The sequence below is a fragment of the Lathamus discolor genome, chromosome 1, assembly GCF_037157495.1.
Source record: "Lathamus discolor isolate bLatDis1 chromosome 1, bLatDis1.hap1, whole genome shotgun sequence".
NCBI classification, from domain to species: Eukaryota; Metazoa; Chordata; class Aves; order Psittaciformes; family Psittacidae; genus Lathamus; species Lathamus discolor.
In genome coordinates, this window is record NC_088884.1 from 64,558,607 (window position 1) to 64,568,639 (window position 10,033).

Consider the following 10,033-nt stretch of genomic DNA (forward strand, 5'->3'; position numbering starts at 1 on the left):
TAAATTAAACAGTCAGTGTCGCAAGAAATGTAAAAACCTGATGGTGCTTTAATGACAAGAACGGCACATTACAGTTGGTGCTGGTTGCAATTAGCAACACTGCACAACTCAAACAGGTGTAAACGGGACTTGATGTAAGATAAATATGATTAGAATCTCCTTTTTTATTCTCTTTGCAGGAGCTCTCAACCCTTTACACAAGATTCAAATCTCAAAGTACTTGGTTAAAATACTCATTCATATTTGATTCTAGAAGTGTGACCGTATGGATGATGTTATTTGGATTCTCGTATTCTTACGTTTTTCAGTAAATGTGTTTCCCTGGTCATTCTATACAAGGGTTATACTATAGTATTTCTCACACCATGATAGGCATCAATATGTGCTATTAAACAAAGTGTAGCTAGGGAGACATGAAACTCTATGAGGCTCTGCAGTGGTACCCCGAAGTGGTAAGAGTTTGTTCAAAACAAAATTATCTAAGGTGGAAAACACTTTAGGTTTTAGGCATTTGTTTTTTCCACAGAAGGCTATTTTTAGGCTTTTTTTTCAGGAGAGTGTAGCACATTAATCTTTTCTAAAAGGTAATATAGTCAAACCTCCAGTTTTCTGTAAAAAATTACTTTGAATAAAGCGTGTAGTTACTGTGTTGTGATGTTAACTGAAACCTACCTTCGTAAAGGAGGTCTGCTTATATTTCCAGAGCTACATGAAAGGTCGTTGGTATCACTGAGAATTTGGCTTCATTTGCAAAGGAATAATGGAAAATGTTTCTGTTCCATGTGTGCTTATGAACATACATGTTTTAAGAAACATCCTTGAATAGATTAGGCTATTTGATTAATATTTTCCAGTCAAATGTGTCCCACCAGCAAATTTGACCCTCAAATCCAGCCAGTCTTTGCTTGACTCTTAGACATCCCAGTGAACAGGCATCAAAAGTAGCAGGGAAAAGAATCCATTAAATTATTGCAAGGAGTTGCTTGTCTGCAGAGTAGACATAGACTTGCTCCAGTATCAGTATAGCAAAAGATGTCTAGATAAGGACTTCCTTGACTTTTATTGTCTCTTGGGTCTATGGAATGAAGAAGGCTTACTCAGGCACTTAGAAAGAAAATGTTCTGCAAGACCACCATAGGTGGGCTTAGCTTTCCTTAGCACATAGGAATTGAGAGCTTGAGGAAGGAGAGACGTTAAATAGTATTAGGGAGAAGAGGCTACATTTGGATAAAAGCCTAGGGCAGATACCAAGTTTAGAATAGCGTTTTTTTACAAAAAGGTTTTTGCAGACACTTCTAAACTTAGAAATATATGTACAAGATATTTTATGCCTACCTGTCATAAAAAAGAGGGGAAAGGAGTCACAATCTGCAATGTTTCTGAACCTCTATCAAAAATAAATGGGGTTCATCTGCAGTGCCTAAAAACCTAGATTCTCTATCTGTAGCTCCTGCAGGCTACTACTTCGAAGGTGCTGAATGCTCAGTCATACACTCCCGTTCTCAAATCCTTTCAGCTTTGATAACTTCCCTTTCTCATAATTCTTTCTGCAGCTGTATCTCTTAGCTGCTGGTGGCTCAGCCTCCTTGGAGGCTTGCTTGGAAAGGCTTCCTATGTCTCCAAATTCTCTCTTGGCAAATGCTACATTTCTCCTATTAAATGCTTTTGTTTGCTCTACTGCCAGTTCTCTCAACATCTTACTTCAGTAACTAAATTCTCCCGCAGGCTGTATGGTCCACCAAATAAAAAAGTTGGATGTCATTGGATGCAAGTGAGGAAGAGCTGCTAGCCAGATGTCCATGCAAAGCTAAATTCTTAGGATTTTGAAGTCCATGCTCAAGTTGGTTGTGTGTTGTTAACAAGAGCTTCCTCTAGAACAGAAGTTTGCTCTGGCCTTCTTTGACACAAATGAGGCTACAGACATATCATCAATTATAGCAGATCCAGGGACCACTCTGAAGCCTGGGGGAAGCAATTAGTAGAGACTTGTTTGCGCAGAACTTTGTCATGGTTTCCTCTGGGTCGTATGTGCTGCCCCTCTAATTGCACTAAGACAAGTACTGTTTATGTGGAGTGTTAATTGCTATTAAAACTATCTAAAATAAAGTGAACAGCAATTGAAGAAGAGGGTTTTTATACCATGAAACTGATAGTACATGAGCTGTTGTCCTGGGTTGAGCTGGAGCAGTCATTTTTCTCCTTCTTAGTAGCTAGTGCAGTGCTGTGTTTTCTACTTTAGTCTGAGAACAGTGCTGATAACAAGCCGATGTTTTCAGTTACTGCTAAGTAATGTTTACTCAGATCAAGGACTTTTCAGTCTCATGCTGTGCCAGTTAGGAGGGACATGGGAAGCCAGGAGGAAGCAGAGACAGGACACCTGGCCCAAACTAGCCAAAGGGGTGTTCCAAACTAGCCAAAGGGGAATCCAAGTATGCTGAGGGTGCTGGTCAATGTTTAATATCTTTAAAAGGTCATAGTGATGGGGAAGGTTCTTGACAATCAGAAAAAGGCAGCTATCACTTATCTTTAAGACATGCAGTAAGCAGGATCGATGGAACTACAGACCAGTCATCTCACCTCAATCCCTCGGAAGACTGTGACACAAATCCGCCTGGAAACTATTTCCAGCTGTATGAGGGACAAGCAAGTAGTTGAGAACAGCTAGTATGGAATTACCAAAGCCAATTATACCTTACAAACCTGATTCCCTTCTGGACAGCTAGCTGTGTGGATTAGGCAAGATCAGTGGCTGTTGTAATACCTTGAATTTAGCAAGGCCTTTTGTACAACCTTGCATAGCATCCTTACAGCTATATTGGTGACAAATGGACTGGTTAAGTGAACAATAACATGGGTGAAAAATTGTCTCAAAATGTCAATTAGCAAAGTCAAAACAGCGTCCAATTATAAGTAGCACTCACAGGTGACCAGTAGTGAGGTCAGTGTTATTCCACATCTTTATTAATGAGCTGGATGATGGGATAAAGTGCTCTCTCAGCAAATTTGTTGGTAGTCCTGAGCTGGGAGAAGCATAGGCTGGAGAGAATGGATGATATTTAGAGAGACCTACACAGGTTCAGTGTGGGCTGTTGAGAGCTTTATGAAGTTCAGCAAAGCCAAAAGCAAAGTTCTGCAGATGGGACGTAACCATTCCATGCTACTGCTTGGGCTGACTGGATAGAAACAAGCTTTGTTGGAGAAGACTCTTGGATTCTTGTAAGCAGCAAACTGAATATGAGTCAGAAGTATGCCTTTGCAGCAAATCTGGCCAGTCATCCTGACTTGTGTTAGCATGAGTGTAGACAGGAGGCCTCTATTCCGCACATCATAAGGTGGGTGCAGAACAAGTTACTCCATAAAAATGTCATTTGGTCTTCTGTACCTGAAGGAATAGACACCACTGTCTAGAAGACTGGTTTGGATTCTGAGCTGTTGGCAAAGCTTTACTGAATCCAGTAAAATATCTACGTTTGTAGGACATGAGCATGTGCCACTTCACTGATAGTTCATTTTTCAATTATGAAGAAAAGAAATGTGTGGAGTGCCTGCAGTACACTCACACTGTTCATGGAGAGCAAATTTCCATATGTGTCCGGCTTTTCTAAGGAAGATAGCTCTGCATTAGGGCGTGTGCGCCTGTGCATGTGTGTACACAAGACAGCAGTTACAATGTAAAATATAAATTCAGTTTAGTCTTGATCTAACAAGCGTTAGAAATTTTACAGAGGCAGGTGCAAATGGGGAGCACATTCTGGATCTGAAGTCCTGGAAGAAGAGCTCTGCATTTACCAAGTAAAAAAAATTAAAAAATTTAAACTGTCTAGACACATAGCCAGAAATTACCGGGTAAATGCTTTTCCTCTGGAAGATACCGGTTTGCCAGCACAGTTTCTGACCAAAGTTCTGTATCAGTCTTCAGATTCTAGAACTTTGGAAAAAAAAGCACTGTAAAAAAATCCCTGTCCTGACAGCTAAAAAAATAAAAAAAAAAAAAAAAACAAAAACAACTTTGTGATTTCCCCACACAATTTCTAAGGCCAAAAATGTTTTTTAAACATTTATGTTAGAATTAAATGAGATCATTGTTTTATTAAACAATGCTAAGACATTATTAGCATGGTTCAAAAAGACAGGTCCATGCCTACATCAAAAAAGCCATTGAGGGAGCAAATGAAACAGAATTTAATTTAACAGAGGCTTCTTTGCCAGGTCAGAAAGTCTCTGGATTTGTACCGCTCTTGGGTTCCTAGATGCTCTTAACAGCAAGAATGCTAGGAAAAGGAAGCAACCAATACAAGTTTATTAGGCACAGCTCAAAATTTTGAAATCAGAAATAAAAACAAATGAGTAAAATAGAAACTTGAACTAGCAGAATATTGTCAAGGGGATTTTGCTATGCAAGACTAGAAATTAATTGAGGTCAGTGTCTATCTCTGGCAAATTGTCCATAGCATATGTCTTTTAAAAGTCCAAAAACAGGTCAAAGTGCAGGTGCCCTTTTCTTACCTCTGTTCTGCTGGAAATGATAAAATCTGCTCTTCAGGGATCAAAGCTTTCATCTGTGTCATTGTGATTAATAGGTTTTGATGAACCTTTCTTTCATGGTTTTGTGTAATTGTTTTTTGAGCCAATTTAGACTTCTGCCTTTCAAAACACTTAGTGGCAGAGATTTCCCCAAGTTGAGTCTGTAAAGGAAAGCATCAAAAAAGTGTCTATCATTCCCAGTAACCCCCTTTGTGGAATCCTTTTTGCTGCATGTGCTTTGCATCTGACATATTCCAGTCAAAATCAGAAGATAACCCACTGAGAATCAATAGAATTGTGTTGTTGTAAAGCATGTTTGTTAATATAGTATTTAAGTTAAAGCATTCTATAAGAAAGGCTTTTTAAACATTTTTCTCACAATTTAATTTTTAAGACAAAGGCAAAATTTCTGTAAATAGTAACCATGCATATTTTTCAGCACCTGATGCTCCCTATACTCACTGGAAGCAAACTGTCTTCTACTTAGAGGACTATTTAACTGTGAGACGAGGAGAAGAAATCTATGGGTCTATATCCATGAAACCAAATGCAAAAAATGTGGTGAGTAAGCATCACCGGTTCTAATTCCAACTCTGCTGGCACAAACTGTAATCAGCATAAATGAAATGCATATAAGTAAAACAATAAGCATTCTGAAGGTTCTAAATTCATATTATTAGTAAGAGCTCTAGTCACAACTTCAGCAAAGCTGGTGGCAACAATGATAATGCAGTGGTGATGTTGCAGAACTCAGCCTGCAGACAAGCTAGCCTGCGAAGGAAGAACATGACCAAGTCTGCTGCCCTCTGCAGTCAGCTTGACTCACATTTTATGGCACAAGTAGGAAGGTCCCTTCAATACTGCCACTGAAATCAGTAGTAGGATCCCTTCTTCCAACACAGGATGATCAAGAGTTAGTACTTCCATTCTGCACCTGTAGCCTTATTTTCCACTCAGTGCCCCAGAACTCTCCTTTAGGAAATTAAGTAACAGATTTCAGCTGAACATCTCTATGAACTCACTGACCAAATATATTTGAACTCCCTAATCAAGTGACATGGTAATTTCAAAATTGCAGCTTTCCACAGAAAATGCAGATGTTTTAAGACTAAAGCTAAAGCATGATGGATGTCCTAGTATCATGACCAGTGATAACTTCCGAAATTTCTCTGCCATGGGCTGAACTGAATCCCTCACCATGTCAGTTATTCAGTGCTTCTTGCAACTTGTAAGGAGACTATGAGGCATGGTCTGGTAGACAACCCATGCCTGTATAGAAGAGCAAGACATGAGAAGTATGACTTCTTGGAGAAACAGTGGCCTCATTTTCTGCTAAAAAACCTTGAGCAGAATCTCTTAATTTTCTATTACAACATACAGCCATTAAAATAACCTGGTTAGAATCTGTCTATGCAGTTGTTGCAATTATTTGAATATTGCATTGATTGACTGCATCAAATCTTAACATTTCATTGCCTTCCTTTTTCGCACTGCTTTAACTTTTTTGTACCAAATACAGATTGGATATGGCTTTCATAGTAGTGTTGATACAAGGGAAGAAATAAATAAATAACAAAATAAACCCGGCATGAAACCAAACACATTTTCTTCAGAAGCTACCGCTTGTTGTGAAAGTATAGGAAAATAGTCTGTTTCTCACCTTTATGTTGTTCTTGGGGGACTGGAACATTTTCTTTCAGGTTTAAGGTATCAACTTTCTTTTGAGGGAATAATTAAAAAGGATATTTATAATTTGTTTGCACAGCGGTAAGCACGTGAATGCAGATGTAGGTGCTAAAATTAATGTGTTCTTGATTGTTATCATAAGACAGAGGGACCACCTTGGTTCAAAAGGATTTGTTATTGCTTTGTTCTTCTGAAACATAAGCCTTTCAAAAGCTTGTAGAGAGACAGCTTTGTTTTGTAGGGCTATGTAGTGCCTCTTGCAAAAAAAACATGTCACTATAAGTAAAGAATGAATGAGGGCTTCTCTATAAGGGGAAGTTAACTCGATCTATTCTGGAATAATTCCTAATGTGAAAGCCGTTTACCCTAGATTAAGAGTATCTCAATGGGGGATACCCTTTAAAAAATTGTTGTAGAATACATATGAAAGCACAGCATTTCAGAAGCCTCCTAGTTGTTATCAGGACACTAAATCAGCCTTAAGAAAAACGTACAAGTATGCCCTAGACATGGTTGTATGGTGAATGCTATTACACATCCTATAGCCTGCTTTTCCAGTGTTAGCAACATTTAAAACCAAAAGAAGCTGGAAACCACAGTAGGTGTATCTGGAATCTGAAGGGCAGCTCAAGCAATGGTAATTGAATTCATACACTGAACTTACAGCCTTACTTCGTGTTACATTTAAATCTTTTTGCAGCGTGACCTGGATTTCACAGTAGACTTGGATTTTAAAGGACAGCTATGTGAAATGTCAGTATCTAATGACTACAAAATGCGCTAGCAAGAAACCTTTCAGAGATGAAAAGGAGAATTTTATCAAGTTCTGAACTGCTGAACTTCAAGCTAGGAGCAAGTTTTTACACGATCGTTACACGAAGTACTAGAATGTTTACCTGGATGGAAAGTGGTAACCTGATTCTTCTTGCAGAAAGTACAGGGGACTGGGATCCCACTGTGAATGTACAGTATACAGAACTGTAGCTTTTATCAAACATATAGGAAAATAAGCAACAGTCTTGACTGTTCTGGTTAACTTTAGGACGACAGAAGATGCATATACAAATTGTACTACTTACTGTGAATTTCTGGTTCTTCCAAGCTTTGCATGTTAAAGGTGATTAGGGCAGTTTTCTCACTATGGAAGACCACTACAGCACATTACTGTGATACTATTACTGGACTTATATTCAATATAAATTAATATATATATTGTATATGAGAAAAAGATATTTCATAATAGGGATTTGTTTTGTGATTATTTAATTCTCATTATGCAGTTATGGAAAGGTAATGATGTTGCCTCTGGCGCTACTCTAGGCAGTGATACAGTCCATTAACTGTCCAAAGTTATAGCTTTGGTAAATATTCCATGCAAATTGTAGATAAGAGCTGGGCATTTATGGAAAGTTCAAAAGCTATCTTTTTGAATGTCCTCTGGAAAATGTGGACCATTAGTTTTAAAATTCACCTTCACAAATGGATGTCTATCAGAGCTTTAAAAAAAATAGCTTTTTATCCTTGAAAATATTCTGTGGTGAGTTTTTATAGGTGGATTTTGCATGAGATCTTCGGAAATCAGACACCTAGTATTTAAATGTGATGAATGCAGAGTCTCTGAAATGGTGGCTAATACATGTTTCTTGGCCATGCCATACTTAAGTTCTTTGCAAGACTCTTAATACAAAATAATAATAAAAAAAAAGTAAAATAGGAATTAGTGCTTTCTTTTGGTGATGTTTTAGGTATGTTTTAAATTGCAAAAACTGTTCTCAAGAGTGCAGTGACTTGCAGGAACAAGCTAATGTCTATGAAAAAAAAAAGTCAATGGCTTCTGATATTACTAAGATGTCTGTAGCTTCCCTGTCCCCTTACACCACTTCTTCTTCTTACAATATTTCCTTCTTATTGTTAAAATATTAACTGATTATAATTCTTCATACGTATCAAGTCTTTTTACTGTATGAATGTTGACCATTTAATCACATGTAATTCAAGAAAAACCGCATCATCGGTCCTATCTACCCATCGGTCTGCCATTAGGCATCAAATCATTTTCCATCATGTATTGTATAAGATTGACTAGTTTTTTGCCTAAAAATCTTTTTAAGCACCTGCAAATAAAGCATACTTGAAGATGTATTTTGCCAGTATTTGTTGAATTTTAAGTTTTAGACGCTTATTTCTGTTGTTTTTCCCTTCACAAAAAACTGCACAGCGTTTCCATTTTCTAATGATGGTCTAGGGATTGTATCATAGGATATCTATGTAGAAAATTATACTATAATTCAGCAGTAAATATATTGCTTGCAGTGTACTTGATCACTGTTGTTTTAAAGCAGTTTCCTTTCATTTTCCTGGAATGAGGATGAACAACTTTCCTCACAAAACAACTAGAATTTTATCTTTCAAATATTGCTGCAGTTTTCAAAGGATCAGTTCATAGCTACATCATCTACTCATTCAATAATGGCTTGGACCAGAAAAACCTCCAGAAGTCTGTTTCTGCTAACATTTCTGTGATTCTAAGACTTTCAGGTATGGAATTCTACAAGAATTTTTCCTCAGCCCCCTACATTTCTATAAAGATACTCAGATTATGTTTTCATCTTCTTTGCTGACTATAATCGCTAAGCTGACTATAACAGAAAGAGGAAAGACTCTTGCTTTGTTTGTCTCACACTTTGACAGCACGTCAGACCATCCACTTCTCTGATCACTGCATGAGTCTTTAACAACTTTAATATTAATAATAAAGAAGGAAAAAAAACCCAAACACCTTGTTTAAAAAAAGACAAATCACACACACATGAAAAGAATTTACAAGGGTCTGCCTGCCTTTACTGAGAATGGGTCATTTTTGCCTGATAAAAAGCGTTGGACAAGAAGCAGCAAAGAAAACTTGGTGAGAACAGCTCATTAATGAGTTTGAAAGGTATTTTAAGCACTGCTGTGTACTGCCCTTTCTGCCTCATCTTTCACCTAATGACAGTGAAATGTAAGTCTCTCTTCAACTGTGTCCACCTTGCCTTCTTACTACAAGTGCCCATTCATTTCAGTGTTGCAAGATTAAGTCCTTTCTGATACTGTTAATGGCACAGTTCTGGGGTGATGACCGGACGTCAGTCACATTTAGCCCTAGGAAACTGTCTTGTGCTTTTCTTCACATCAAAAGCATACTGCATATTTCTCCATCACATAAAGAACTGAGAGTGACTACAGTGCTGAGTATCTTCAAATCACACTGATCAAAAAGAAAATTTAGGCTTCAGAGGTGGTACCTACCTCTAAGGTTTTGAAAGCAACAATGAGTTCATCATACATAAGGTCTATTAGGTCAGCATTAATGAAAGAGATATGCAAAGAACTTGCAGGCCAGATGCAATTGGCTTTCCTCAGCAGTCCAGCAAGTCTGAGTAACTACCACAAAGTCTGAGCCTAAACTTCTCAAGAATAAGAATACACTCTTCAATAGAATAAGAATGTCTGGCATGGACTCCAGGGCTGAACACAAGCCACTGATCTTCAAAGCTTTGCATTAGACAAACGATGGTTGACATCTGAAACAGACGTAAGTTTAAAGCTTTCCTTTTCCTTCCCGCTGACAAGAAAAGATGATCATGAGCTGAGGACAGAGGATGAGAAAGAGCCTGAAAGGCAGTAACTAAACAAAAGACTATCCTGGATGAGCAACAGATCAAGCACTGAAGAAAGAGAAAGCAGGTCACTTCTGCCTTGATCCTAATCTTAAGGCAAAAGCATTAAAAGCCTTTTGAGGGATTCTCCTATTTCCTGAAACACAAAGAAACATCAAAAAAACCCT

The 10,033-nt window shown here is 37.9% G+C and overlaps 1 protein-coding gene across 4 annotated transcripts in view; it reads left to right on the forward strand.

The window, feature by feature from the left end:
* The window catches only part of PRMT8 (protein arginine methyltransferase 8), a 61,117-nt gene extending 52,765 nt beyond the window's left edge, over positions 1-8,352 (forward strand). For all 4 annotated transcript variants that reach the window (XM_065674789.1, XM_065674796.1, XM_065674804.1 and 1 more), the window contains 2 exons: positions 4,964-5,085; positions 6,911-8,352. In XM_065674789.1, the coding sequence (XP_065530861.1) occupies positions 4,964-5,085; positions 6,911-6,994 (206 nt within the window). In that variant the 3' untranslated portion in view covers positions 6,995-8,352. The remainder of the gene's footprint in view (positions 1-4,963; positions 5,086-6,910) is intronic.
* Positions 8,353-10,033: the final 1,681 nt, after the last annotated feature.